Here is a 14,474-nt window from a genome sequence, read left to right on the forward strand (position 1 = left end):
TTGCTTAAAAACATGCATTCAATTAACTACCATCAATTATGTTTTCAAGGAGACTTTTAGATGAAATCTCTTTTTATTGTTAAATGCAATGCCTCACACATACAATGGATTCCTATGCCTTGTGCAATATGGGCCAATTACTATGAGAATGTGATGAAAAATGGCAGGGACTGAATCTGCAGAGTAGTAATTTCATGTAATGTGTTGAACAGAAACACTTCCACAACAGAGTGTGAGCAGAGTCAGATGATGTCAGTGACTCTGCTCCACTACTTAACCAGCTCATGCTGTAACAGAAAGAAAGATCATTAAGCCATATGGAATATCTATGTCCAGCCTTCATTCCTGTATGTTCAGCAAAGCATACAAAGGCAATAATATGACATACAAAAATAAACTCAAATAAAAGCAACAATTTGCCTGACTTATTTCATCCTGTTCATACACAGATAACACAATCCATCAACTCACAGGGATACACAGCAAAAAAAAAAAAAAAAAAAAAATGGGGGGCATGTAAAAAAATAACAAATCATCAAAAAGTGTACACCCTAATACCCTGAAACCTTTGTGACTATAAGAGCTAAAAGCCTTGCTGCAGCAAGATCTAGGGAAGATTTTTGCTCTGCGATCACCACTGCACGCTTATGCCAGTTACACAGACATCCGCATGGCAGTGCACAATCCCCGTGACAGAAGCGAAAAGATGAAAATAAAATTTAAAATTAAAAACATTGCGCTATATATTTATGGTTTCTTTTCTGTGTATATGCACATGAATGTCCATTTCTCTCTCAAAAACATATACACTCATTTCATCTGTATATATGCCTGGTTATGGCGCACCAGGGGCACTTAAACTTCGAGTTATTTCACCCCCTAGCTTCTTTCAAACTTCCTGTGTTGGGGTCAAGCCCCCTTGTACCTCTGACCACTCTCTTTTTTTTTTGCAAAGACTTCCAGCACCCTCCTTTCTTTCATCCCTCCATCTTTGAGTATTTTTTTGTCTTGGAGACGCAGATACAGACAGAGCAGTAAAGTGGGAGAGAGAGAGAGAGAGGGAGTGAGTGTGTAATCAGCTGAACGCCGAGCCGACCCCTTTGCGTCCCCTGCTTTGTCTCAGCCCATCTCTTTCCACTGCCGGTAGAATTCCGTAATATTCTTCAGCTCCATGCCTGCTGCTGCCACAGCCAGGACAGCCGCCTGCAGCAAGACAAATGGACAAACAGAGAGTTACTGCACTGTGAAAAGTCTTCCAAATGGAAACTACAACAGAAACCCCTGAAGTTATCACAAAGAGAATCTAAATTCTGTGGCTCTATTGCAACATAGTGAGCTGCCAAGCACCCAACATAGGCATCTGCCTTCTAAGGCAGCATCCTAACTGAAATGGGACCCAATAAGTGACTGATTTGGAACACTCCACATAGGCAGACACTCTGTGTGTCATACAAATAGTGCTGCTTAAACTCAGAAATGATTTTAATAGTTAGCTCAGCTAATATTATGTCACTTAGCTAACAATGCTACACCATAAATAATAACACAAGCGTGCAGAGAGACAGAGAAGCTGCATATATCACGTGAAGACATAAAAATAATAATATGTTTTATTTACAGCTGAAGTCAGAAGTGCACATACCCCTAAACCGAATACTTTTAAACTCAGTTTTTCACAATTCCTGATATTTAATCATAGAAAACATTCCCTGACTTAGGTCAGTTAGAATCAATACTTTATTTTAAGAATGTGAAATGTCAGAATAATAGTAGTGAGAATTATTTATTTCAGCTTTTATTTCTTTCATCACATTTCCAGTGGGTCAGAAGTTTACATACACTTTGTTAGTATTTGGTATCATTGCCTTTAAATTGTTTAACTTTGTTCAAACATATTGGAGAACCTTCCTCAAGCTTCTCACAATAAGTTGCTGGAATTTTGGCCCATTCCTCCAGACAGAACTGGTGTAACTGAGTCAGGTTTGTAGGCATGCTTGCTCGCACACGCTTTTTCAGTTCTGCCCACAAATTTTCTATTAGATTGAGGTCAGGGCTTTGTGATGAACACTTGAATACTTTGACTTTGTCGTTCTTAAGCTATTTTGCCACAACTTGAGGTATGCTCGAGGTCATTGTCCATTTGGAAGGCCCATTTATGACCAAGCTTTAACTTCCTGGCTGATGTCTTGACATGTTGCTTCAATATATCCAAATAATTTTCCTTCCTCATGATGCCATCTGTTTTGTGAAGTGCACCAATCCCTCCTGCAGCAAAGCACCCCCACAACATGATGCTGCCACCCCCATGCTTCATGGTTGGGATGGTGTTCTTTGGCTTGCAAGCCTCACCCTTTTTCCTCCAAACATAATGATGGTCATTATGGCCAAAAAGTTACATTTTTATTTCATCAGAGGAAATTTCTCCAAAAAGTAAGATTTTTTAAGTAAGATGTGCACTTGCAAACTGTAGTCTGGCTTTTTTTTTTTTAATGGTGGTTTTGGAGCAGTGGCTTCTTCCTTGCTGAGCAGCCTTTCAGGTTATATCGATATAGGACTCGTTTTACTGTGGATATAGATACTTGTCTACCTGTTTCCTCCAGCATCTTCACAAGGTCCTTTGCTGTTGTTCTGGGATTGATTTGCACTTTTCACGCCAAACTACGTTCATCTCTAGGAGACAGAATGCGTATCCTTCCTGAGCGTATGATGGCTGCGTGCTCCCATGGTGTTTATACTTGCATACTATTGTTTGTACAGATGAATGTGGTACATTCAGGCATTTGGAAATTGCTCTCAAGGATGAACCAGACTTGTGGAAGTCCACAATTTTTTTTCTGAAGTCTTGGCTGATTTCTTTTGATTTTCCCATGAGTTTGAAGGTAGGCCTTAAAATACATCCACAGGTACGCATCCAATTCAGTACACCTCCTATCAGAAGCTAATTGGCTAATTGTCTAAAGGCTTGACATAATTTTCAGGAATTTTCCAAGCTGCTTAAAGGCACAGTTAACTTAGTGTATGTAAACTTCTGACCCACTGGAATTGTGATATAGTCAATTAAAAGTGAAACAATCTGTCTGTAAACAATTGTTGGAAAAATGACTTGTGTCATGCACAAAGTAGATGTTCTAAATGACTTACCATAACTAAAGTTTGCTAATATGAAATATGTGGAGTGGTTAAAAAATGAGTTTTAATGACTTCAACCTAAGTGTATGTAAACTTCTGACTTCAGCTGTATATAGTGCCTTCTAAAACCCAAGGTCGCTTTGTAGAATCAATCACAACAAGAAATGAATCAATCACAACAATACACACACACACACACACACACACACACACACACAAAAAAGACAGAATACATTTGGAATGATCCGTTAAAAAATCATGAATGACTGACAAGCGCTTAGGAACAATACCTTTAACTCTTCTCTCTCTCTCTCATACACACACACACACACACACACACACACACACACACACAAACAGACACGCGCGAGTGCGTGTGCGGAGAGTGCGTGAGCAGATGAGAGATGTCGCATCAGTGTCAGGTAGGGATGTTAATGATTAAGCGATTAATTGTCAAAAATAATTTGATCGATTAACTTTATCGATTGCAGATGAATTAATTTCAGAAAAAAAAAAAAAAAAAAAAACATTCAGTAATCATGCCAGCAGATGATGATAAGGCTGTCTATACACAGTCATCTGCTGCTAGAGGGCACTTGCGCACTGCATGTCATGTCCGCATCAGAGAAGAAGAACAGCATAGATGAAGATGAACCAGGCTTATTGTAATCAGTGTTGAAGCGTTTTTCTATGAATGAGATACACCGTGATAGTGTTCAAGTACAATATGACAACAAGCATTGTTGATCTACCGAAGTCAGTGATTGCCAGGTAAGCACAAATGCACATTTATCTCACAATCACCAGAAGTGGTATGTTATGTACTGTGTTTTACGCAGCGCATTACAGGGATCATATAGATGCTTCAAAGTTAAATTCAAGGACTTTCAAGGACTTTAAGCACATTTTTATTTGCTTTCAAGGACTATGCTCGAGATGTCATTAAAACAAATTATTTTTGTTAATTTTAAATAAAAATATTTTAATCATTCAGTTAATTTATTTTTATAAAACACCACTTATTACAAGTACAACAGTGAGCATTTTTAACTACATATTCTCACAGTAACAATTCTTGGTTAATTCATGACGAAATTGATGTGCAAATGTAGTGTGCTCCCTTAAAACGCATTTCGCTTTCCAACAAAAGTGAATAACTGGGTCCGTAAACAGTAGTCCATATGACTCATGTGCTGTGTTCCACGTTTTCTGAAGTCACACAACAGATTTAGGTGAGGAACTGACCGAAATTGCAAATTCAGTTTTTGCCTATAAACGCTGAGGGTAAACATTTTGTAACATGTTGACATTAATTATTATTCATAAAGGACAACTTGGCTGTTGTTCTTTCTTTTTTGTTATTTTTGTTTCATGAACGAAGCAAGTTAACACTATGTTAACACTAACGAGGGTTCAATGGGGTACAGCAACATATATTTTTGTGTGAAAATATTAGTTAAAATGTGAATAACTTTTTAACATGCTAGGAAAAATTCCTATATGCATATTTAAGCAGCCTCTGAACTTAAACCTTAAAACTTACTTTCCACAACTTTTTGTATTTAAACATTTTTTAAAACATAAAAAAAAAAAAAAAAAAGGTTTTAACATTGATAAAACCAATAGCATGAAATCAAGGGACAAACATTCTTTTTAAATTATTAAAATTATTAATAATAATTTTGTTTAGCTTTTTTGCATACTTGTTCGGCCTTGCACTAATGCTTTTATTAAAAATAAGTACAAAATAAATACACAAATAACTTCACATGTCATAGAAGTGGTGTACCAGTTGAAGGGAACAAGGATTTTTTTCAGGCAATTAACAATTTCAAATATATTTTCTAAAACATTTGCAAAACAGAGTCAAGCCATTTCATATCATTAAAGGTTAGGTTATAAAATTCTAAAAACATTTTTTTTTTCTCTCGCTATTTGAAAGCTTTTTCATGACTAAAAAAGGCAAGGGACATGTTTGTCAACATATTTTGATATTGACCCAAATGTTGTCAGAAATAACCTATTTTGTGACACAAAGCTTTCTTTACAGAAGGGGGCGCTAGACGGCTCACAAAACTGAATCCTCCATTGATCTGCATTCAAATCATTCAAAACGTTTTACATCATCTAATTTTTTTCACTCTGGAGAGTAAATTGTACTTAAAACTGATAGTTGCAAGGATTCATACTTGTTATATCCACAACAGCAGTATCTATAAAATATATATTTTTTAAATCCTCCAGTAACACTTGATTGTGATTGGCCCATTCTGAACAGCGCTGCCAAAAGTACCAGGTGCCACGTGACAGCGCCGTCTATGCGCTGCCTGCTTCAGCAGTGGTCTAGTGGTCTGTCATCGTGTTTTTCCGAAAATAAATACATTTCATTTATTAAATGATTTAAGCAACGTATTTTAAGATTTTCTATAATTCAAGAACTTTTTAAGCACCTCTTGGTAAAAATGGCTATTTTCAAGGGTTTTCCAGGACTTAAATTTGAAAAAGCCAAATTCAAGTACTTCAAGCACCTTGTATGAACGCTGGTATTATGATTTTACTTCATTTCAAATAATAAAAAAATCAAAAAAAGACCAAAAAGGTCCGAAATATCCCACGATCCACAATGTGAAATTTTAATGAACTCAAAGATGTATCTTCTAAACAAGTTATTATTAACAGTAATTAACAGTAAATAAACTAGGCCTGCTGTGATTATTAAATAATCGTCTGATCACGGTTATTTGAGATAACCGTGATTATTGTGCACTTCAAATTCAAATCACATTTTAATGCCCAAATAATACAATTTTAAGCTTCTATTTAAATGCCATCAACGCCATGTGTCATCGAGTTGAAGTCCAAGAATCACTAAGCTGCACCGTGCATGTCAACGTGAGCAGCTCCTGTCCAGAAGAGTGCATGAAGCAATTCTCAAGCGCTCATTGTGTATGCCATCAACTGAGGTTCGCAACAAACTCCCACGAAAATATACACAAACAAATACACTATATTGCCAAAAGTATTCGCTCATCTGCCTTTAGACACATATGAAATTAAGTGACATCCCATTCTTAATCCATAGGGATTAATATGACGTCGGCCCACCCTTTGCAGCTATAACAGCTTCAACTCTTCTGGGAAGGCTTTCCACAAGGTTTAGGAGTGTGTTTATGGGAATTTTTGACCATTCTTCCAGAAGCGCATTTGTGAGGTCAGACACTGATGTTGGACGAGAAGGCCTGGCTCGCAGTCTTCGCTCTAATTCATCCCAAAGGTGCTCTATCGGGTTGAGGTCAGGACTCTGTGCAGGCCAGTCAAGTTCTTCCACACCAAACTCGCTCATCCATGTCTTTATGGACCTTGCTTTGTGCACTGGTGCGCAGTCATGTTGGAACAGGAAGGGGCCATCCCCAAACTGTTCCCACAAATTTGGGAGCATGGAATTGTCCAAAATCTCTTGGTATGCTGAAGCATTCAGAGTTCCTTTCACTGGAACTAAGGGGCCAAGCCAAGCTCCTGAAAAACAACCCCAAACCATAATCCCCCCTCCACCAAACTTCACAGCTGGCACAATGCATCAGACAAGTACCGTTCTCCTGGCAACCACCAAACCCAGACTCGTCCATCAGATTGCCAGATGGAGAAGCATGATTCGTCACTCCAGAGAACGCGTCTCCACTGCTCTAGAGTCCAGTGGCGGCGTGCTTTACACCACTGCATCCGACGCTTTGCATTGCACTTGGTGATGTATGGCTTGGATGCAGCTGCTCGGCCATGGAAACCCATTCCATGAAGCTCTCTACGCACTGTTCTTGAGCTAATCTGAAGGCCACATGAACTTTGGAGGTCTGTAGCGATTGACTCTGCAGAAAGTTGGCGACCTCTGCGCACTATGCGCCTAAGCATCCGCTGACCCCGCTCTGTCATTTTACGTGGTCTAACACTACGTGGCTGAGTTGCTGTCATTCCCAATCGCTTCCACTTTGTTATAATACCACTGACAGCTGACTGTGGAATATTTAGTAGCGAGGAAATTTCACGACTGGACTTACTGCACAGGTGGCATCCTATCACAGTACCACGCTGGAATTCACTGAGCTCCTGAGAGCGGCCCATTCTTTCACAAATGTTTGTAGAAGCAGTCTGCATGCCTAGATGCTCCATTTTATACACCTGTGGCCATGGAAGTGATTGGAACACCTGAATTCAATTATTTGGATGGGTGAGCGAATACTTTTGGCAATATAGTGTATAAATGCATGGAGTGTTAATGCGCATGATTACTCTATTTTTATTCGAGTCATAAAATTATGAAATTCTACGTCATTAAAATAATGACAGATATATTTTACTATTACATTCTATAATATAATACAATATAAATATATTACATTTATATTTTATAAAAATATAAATTATATTTTTATATATATATATATATATATATATATATATATATATATAATACAATCTAAATTTCATTTATTTATATTATATAATAGAAAAATATGTTAAGACATATTAAGTACTTAAAATAATTGGACATTTAAAACATAATTTTTCATGTCATTCATAAGTTTTTAAAGCCTTAAAAGAAAATCATCCTTATTTTAATATTTGATTTACATATTTGAAATGAAATATGTTAAAATTACTTCTTAAGGTGTATGAAGCACACATGCACTTTAACAAATATGGCAATTTGTATCACAATTAATCGTGAAAGCCCTAAAAGAGAAAATTAATCGTCATAATCGCAATTATTTGTTTGACAATTAATCGTCATCCAAATTTCATAATTGTGACAGCCCCAAATTAAACAATTCACAAATTCATACTAAAAATAGCCTATATGTATTATAAAACACAGAACTATGAATATTTTAAAAGGAAAATGCCAATACTTGCATTTCTTAAGATTATTTACTCAAATTATATTTAAACAGTAGGCTAGATACACATATTAATTGGAATCGTCCACGTGCCTTTTGTGGTGTTCACGTTAACAATTAATCGAGTAACTGATTGGTAATTTCCACGACAAAAGATTATGAAAATGTCTGAAAATTGACATCCCTATTTTCAAGTAAAGATGGATAAAATAAAAACTGATATTCTAGATTAAAATGGTTTAAACACCAAATTGTGACTGCATGTACAACCACGTCATTACGTTAATGTTTTTGTACTCGGAATGTGAAATGATGACAACGATAACATATATGACTATTTACGCCCCAGTATCAGCCTGATACGAGTACTACAGAGTAGTATCGGTGCGTCTCTACTATATACCACAGCACCGTGACAGTAAAAGCGTGCTTGGAAGCAGAGAGTCTGCTATCATGCGACTTGCCTTCATAGGAGCTGATCTTTCAGTCAACTCCTCTAATGAGTGTCCCGTTAGAATGGTCACCATGCCAGCTGTGTCTTCATCTCCACTGTTCTGAGATCCTGTCAGCTGACGACAACTGTCCACCATTTTATACAGGTGCCTGCCAACAATCAGTCAATCAATCAATACAGTGTATCAAACAATTTCAGGTCCTGTCCATTTACAGTACTGAGACTTTGAGGTCTATGAATTGCCTGCAGATAACCCTACAGGGCTTCATATCTGACAAATTTAAAATCACTCTGCCCTGCAGTAAATATGCAGCTTACCAGGCTTCTATGTCCTGTCGTTTTAATTTATCCCTCTCAAAACTTCTCCCCGACTCTTTCTGACAGCGGATGTATCTGTTGCACAATGAGGGAGGAAAAAACATTTTGAGATGCAGTTAAAGTGAATGGTGACTGAGGCTGTCAGTCTCCTTTTGTGTTCCATGGTAGAAAAATTTGTATGGGTTTAGAACAACTGAGGGCGAGTAAGTGATAACAGAATATTTGCGTGAACTATCACTTTAACAATTGTTCGTTTCACAATGTCATTTCATTGGTAAATATTTAAGATCTGTTCCAAAACGTAGTGAGCTGCCTACCAAGACAGTATAAGGCACCATATGTGCAAATTAAATCAAGATGGCAGACATAGTGAAAGAAATGTTGACTCTTGACTAATATTTAATTTCATATTTAAAAGTATCAATAAAAAATTGTGGATATTGTACTTAATATTTGTGTGAACTATGTACTTTTATGCATATATGAGCATTACATTAGCTTAGCAACATGTCAACACAAAAACAGAGACATCACAAGGGGATGAGACGGCCCAATTTTGAATAGGAGACATTTTACCTCTTTTACCTGAAATGCGGGACTAAAGCTGCCACAATCAGCGTAACGATTTCTTCCATTCCTATACTGTATATGTAAACCCATTTAGCGGCTGTGAACCCATCCCCGCTGCTAACACAGAATCCTGTAAGAAACACTGATTTGAATGTAATCTTGACCAACAGTTTTGGAGATTTCAGTCTTTCCCCATTCAAGTCGACAGTAACTTTACTTGCATTAATACTAAAAATAGCTGACCGAAGGCATAATGCATATTGCCGCTGAGTGACCTGACTTGCCTAAAAGGGACTTGTCAAATTCAATAGGAATCAATTCGAAGTAAATGGTAAATCGAGTCTGCCGTGCGTTTCATGTGAAGAGCGCTATTTGTGTGGTGTACAGAGTTGCAGCCTATTTAAAGCATTTCTAAAAGTATGAGGTTGCTATGTAGACAGTAGGCTGCACGGCAGCTCACTAGGGTTTAGAACAGAGCTACGATTCCAGTATTGCTGTAAGAACAACTGCAGAGCCCAAGATGTACCGGTTCCCCTTCCGAAACTCTGTCTCAAGGAAACGGATGCCATCTCTCGCTCCAGCGTTCTCTTTTTTCAGCATATCCAGACCATCAATCACTGCAAGAGAGCAAAAATTCATCTCAGTCAAGCACTTAGTACAAACACAGCTGACTGATATTACAAACAACAATGATTGATTGTTCCTTGTGGTTGGCACCTTCTGTACACAAGGCCCATTTGTGATTACTATTCCTTATATCTGAGCTGCCAAACTGAAAGAAGTTTTGATCTTACTTGTTTAAGTTCTAGAGAAGTGAAGAATCTTAAAGTCATTCATAGTGCAACTGACACTTGCTGATTAAAAAGAACCAAGTAGTGTAAAATCTGTATTAAGTCAGTGAATATATTGGTAAATAAAATCACAAGGCTGCCACTCAGGTATCTAGCATCTAAGCTGAAATGATTGACAGGGGTCCCAAAATTTTTGACCAATACATTTCAATAACTAGTCATTATTTTATTATAATTTTTTTGTAAATAATTACAGACTAACTCACGAGTAAATCAGTCAGAATGATTTGTGAACTCATTGAATAGACCCAAAGATTCCTGAAGGAAATCAGACATCACAATGGCTTGCAAACAGAATTTCAATATGCGCTTCTTAAAACTGCACAAATTAGATTTTAAATGGGCTACGTCTGATGGGATTTTCGGGGAATAATAAAGTGGTCCGTTTCTTTCACAAAGCTATTTTATGACATTTATGGAGTTTGACAGCCCTAGGTCACCATTCACTTTCAATGTATGGAATAGAACAGCATGAACATCCTGCCTAACACCTCCATCTTGTAAAGTTAAAGGCATAGTTCACCCAAAAATGAAAATTCTCTCATCATTTACTCACCCTCATGCCATCCCAGATGTGTATGACTTGCTTTCTTCTGCTGAACACATACAAAGATTTCAGCTCTGTAGGTCCATACAATGCTAGTGAATGGGTACCAAATTTTTAAGCTCCACAAGTACATAAAGGCAGCATAAAATTAACCCATAATACTCAAGTGGTTTAATCCATGTCTTCTGAAGCGATACAATAGATGTGGGTGAGAAAAAGATCAACAGTGCTTTTTTACAATACATTCTCCTCCCTGGCTAGTAGGTGGCGATATGCACAAAGAATGTGAATCACCAAAAACAAAATAAGAAAAATGTGAAAGTGAAGACTGATAGTAAAATAGGACTTAAGGTCTGTATCTGTATCTCACCCACACTTCTGAAGACATGGATTAAACCACTGCATTTTTATGCTGCCTTTGTGCTTTTGGAGCTTAAAAATGTTGGTACCCATTTACTTGCATTGTGAGAACCTATACAGCTGAAATATTCTTCAAAAGATTTTTGTGTTCTGCAGAAGAAAGAAAGGCACAGACATCTGGGATGGCATGAGGGTGAGTTAATTTTTAATTTGGGGTGAACTATCCCTTTACCCATCTCTGATTATTTGACATGTCCTTGTTATGTTTTACTTTTGGTGATTTTCTGAGTTTTGTTATTCATTAATTTGATCTGTTTGTTTTGTTTTCATATTTCTGTTTTGTCTTTGTAAAGCACCTTGAGTGCTAGTAAGACGCAATATAAATACAAGTTTTTATCATTAATTATTATTACTCATTAATATCTCAAACTTTATTAACTCTAAAATAATGTCGTCATCATTATTAACTAACGTAAGATTTTATTCACTTCCATGACTTTACTAGGCCAAGATAAAAACACTTTTAAAGTTCCACGATATTTCCATGTTTTCTATGACTTTGGCAACCCAGGATATAGATCATTAGGAGACATGAAGGCAAACCAGTGCGAGGGATGATGATGATAAAGCAGCCACTGGCAGCCAGCTGTCTGAGCAGACCCAAGTGCTGGCAGAGAACAGCTGTATCTGGTACCAGGTAAGGAGACATAGAGGACTGGGCTTTGGGCTGCTGCAGACTGCCCTCCAGCTGCGAAACCTCCAACTGCAGGGAAACACAGAGAGATGAAGGAAATTATTAATTACAGCTTCAATAATGTGAGTAGATTGAGAAAATGTTGGGAACACGCCTTGCTTTAGTAAATGATAAAAATATACAGAACAGCAGGTGTGACCTGTAGGCGCAGCTGGGCCATGTCTCTCATGAGTCGGTTCCTGCGAGCTTCCTTTTCTGCCTGTAGATTAAATGAGGCAAGGTCAATATAATCTCAAAACGAAACACACATTTTACCCTCTGTGAACACAAGGCAGCTATATATATATTTTTGTCAATAAAAGTAGGGAAAACCCCTCACATGTGTACTACTGTCAAAACTGATTTATGACAGAACAGATATTAGAGAAAAGCCCCTTCTAAATTCATGTAGCTCTCTTAGACTCTGGGCTGGGTTAATAGCAGTGTCAGAGAGTTCATGCTGACTGCAGTGGTCGTGGTATAGTGGAGAAGGAGTTGACCTGAAAAAGCCATATCAGTTGACCCCTATAGTGGAGTTCCAGGAGAGAACTGTACCGTTTCTCCTTGTGTGCTTCACTACATCCTTTTTCACTCAGCTTGTCATGAACTGCAAGACATTCTTTTGATTTGCAGGCCCTGAAGGTTTTAATGAAATTGTACCAGAAAGAGCCGCCTCTTCACCGACACAGCAAGGTGGCACTTCAACCATCATTTGTTCTACTTGTAAGGGCTGCACGGTTGCTTGGCAACATTAGGCTCAAGCAAAAGCTCACAAATGTGGTGAGCTTTTATGAAAAAACCTTGTTCTCTTTATCGCAGACATGTTTGGGTCAACCCTCTCATTTAGAAGTACTTTTTTCAGCTATTTCTGAACATATTTAGTGCTGCTACAGCATTTGAATTGAATACACATTTGAATACATAAAAGACAGCACCGTCAAGATAAAAATGTTTCTAATGCAAATTAATGCATTGCCCCATTGGATTCTTTTGTTATAAGTTTTATGTATTTATTTATTTTAAATTATACATCAATCCCATGTATTTTACCATGCGGAACTGGGCCTTGGCCTGCTGAACCAGGTTCTCCTGCTCTGATTGGCTGATGCTGGTGAAGATGCCCGCCTCAGGGTTGAAGTGTAACACGTTGCCTTGGAGATTTGTGAGGAAGTGCCCAAAGCTGCGAATACAGCACACGCGCACCACAGACTGGCCAGCACAGAGAAAAAGAGACAGAAGAGAAACATGAGAGAATGCAAAAAAACAGTAACATAATGTTAATCAAAATTATGCAATGCAATGAAATTCTCCGCATTCTGATTAGCTGGAAGTACTTGTTCGTCCCTTAACTTTAAAATACTCTGCATTATGACACTTAAGTAGTGATGGTAATCGTAAGAAATTTAATGATTTTAGTTTTGATGAAAGATTCTGACTCAACGATTCTTTTAGTACTTTTTAGGAACCAAATAATTGATCCAAACTATATAATACAATATACTATATTTTGTTTCTGTAAATATAGATTAGGACTTTACAAAATGTTCAATTTTTTTTTTTTTTTTTTTTTTTTTTAAAGTGATGAACATGGAATTATATAGTCTGTGTTGTTAGCTTAGAAATAAAAAAATAATGATTTAGCTCATAAACAACATTCTTTTTTTTAATTTTTTTTCTTCCCAATTTGGAATGCCCAATTCCCAATGCGCCCTAAGTCCTCATGGTGGCATAGTGACTCGCCTCAATTCGGGTGGCGGAGGACGAATCTCAGTTGCCTCCGCGTCTGAGACTGTCAATCCGCGCATCTTATCAAGTGGCTTGTTGAGCGCGTTACCGCAGAGACATAGCGCATGTGGAGGCTTCACGCTATTCTCCGCGGCATCCACACACAACTCACCACATGCCCCACCAAGAGCGAGAACCACATTATAGCACCACGAGAAGGTTACCCCATGTGACTCTACACTCCCTAGCAACCGGGCCAATTTGGTTGCTTAGGAGACCTGGCTGGAGTCACTCAGCACGCCCTGGATTCGAACTCGCGACTCCAGGGGTGGTAGTCAGCATCTTTACTCGCTGAGCTACCAGGCCCCCCTTAAACAACATTCTTGACCCATTTTCAGTCAGACATGTCTGTAAGACTGATTCAAGCCACTGAGTTGTCTGACTGATTCATAAACAAATGGTCTTGTTTGCAAACAGGTTCAACCAATTTGTTCATGAACTGGACATCATATTGGATTGATTTCTGGAAAATTGATCTTCGGTCCTCGGACAAGCGAAGCACATTCACATTACAGTTTTAAGAACTTTTTACAAAATACAGATTTTTTAGGTATTTTAGTACTTGCATTTATAAATCCTAAAATTTTGCACTTTTCCAGGCACAATTTCAACGACCTTGTGCAAACCCTGATTGAAGTACTGTTAATTACAATTTATATTCCAATTGCATTTGAAGTTTCATTAATAATAGTTTTTTTTTTTAATTAATATTGTAACAGAACCCTTAAAGTGCATCTTTAACTACACCTTGTCTTTCGAACAACCGGCTAATTATTCCACTCCTACAAACACTGAGTGAGTCAGATGTTAATTTGGTAACTGCTCTGATTCAGTG

General features: G+C 37.7%; 1 protein-coding gene across 5 annotated transcripts in view; it reads right to left on the bottom strand.

Moving 5' to 3' along the window:
• Positions 1-242: 242 nt before the first annotated feature.
• Positions 243-14,474, bottom strand: part of LOC127453087 (nonsense-mediated mRNA decay factor SMG5) — a 34,981-nt gene continuing 20,749 nt past the window's right edge. For 2 of the 5 annotated variants that reach the window (XM_051719150.1, XM_051719151.1), the window contains 7 exons: positions 12,905-13,063; positions 12,015-12,074; positions 11,725-11,884; positions 9,890-9,980; positions 8,794-8,868; positions 8,486-8,624; positions 243-1,203 (listed from right to left, as the gene is read on the bottom strand). In XM_051719150.1, the coding sequence (XP_051575110.1) occupies positions 1,120-1,203; positions 8,486-8,624; positions 8,794-8,868; positions 9,890-9,980; positions 11,725-11,884; positions 12,015-12,074; positions 12,905-13,063 (768 nt within the window). In that variant the 3' untranslated portion in view covers positions 243-1,119. Of the gene's footprint in view, positions 1,204-8,485; positions 8,625-8,793; positions 8,869-9,369; positions 11,885-12,014; positions 12,075-12,904; positions 13,064-14,474 lie in introns of those variants that run through there. The other 3 variants (XR_007899360.1, XR_007899359.1, XR_007899361.1) reach the window with 3 other exon arrangements.

This window comes from Myxocyprinus asiaticus, chromosome 15, assembly GCF_019703515.2.
Source record: "Myxocyprinus asiaticus isolate MX2 ecotype Aquarium Trade chromosome 15, UBuf_Myxa_2, whole genome shotgun sequence".
Lineage (NCBI taxonomy): Eukaryota > Metazoa > Chordata > Actinopteri > Cypriniformes > Catostomidae > Myxocyprinus > Myxocyprinus asiaticus.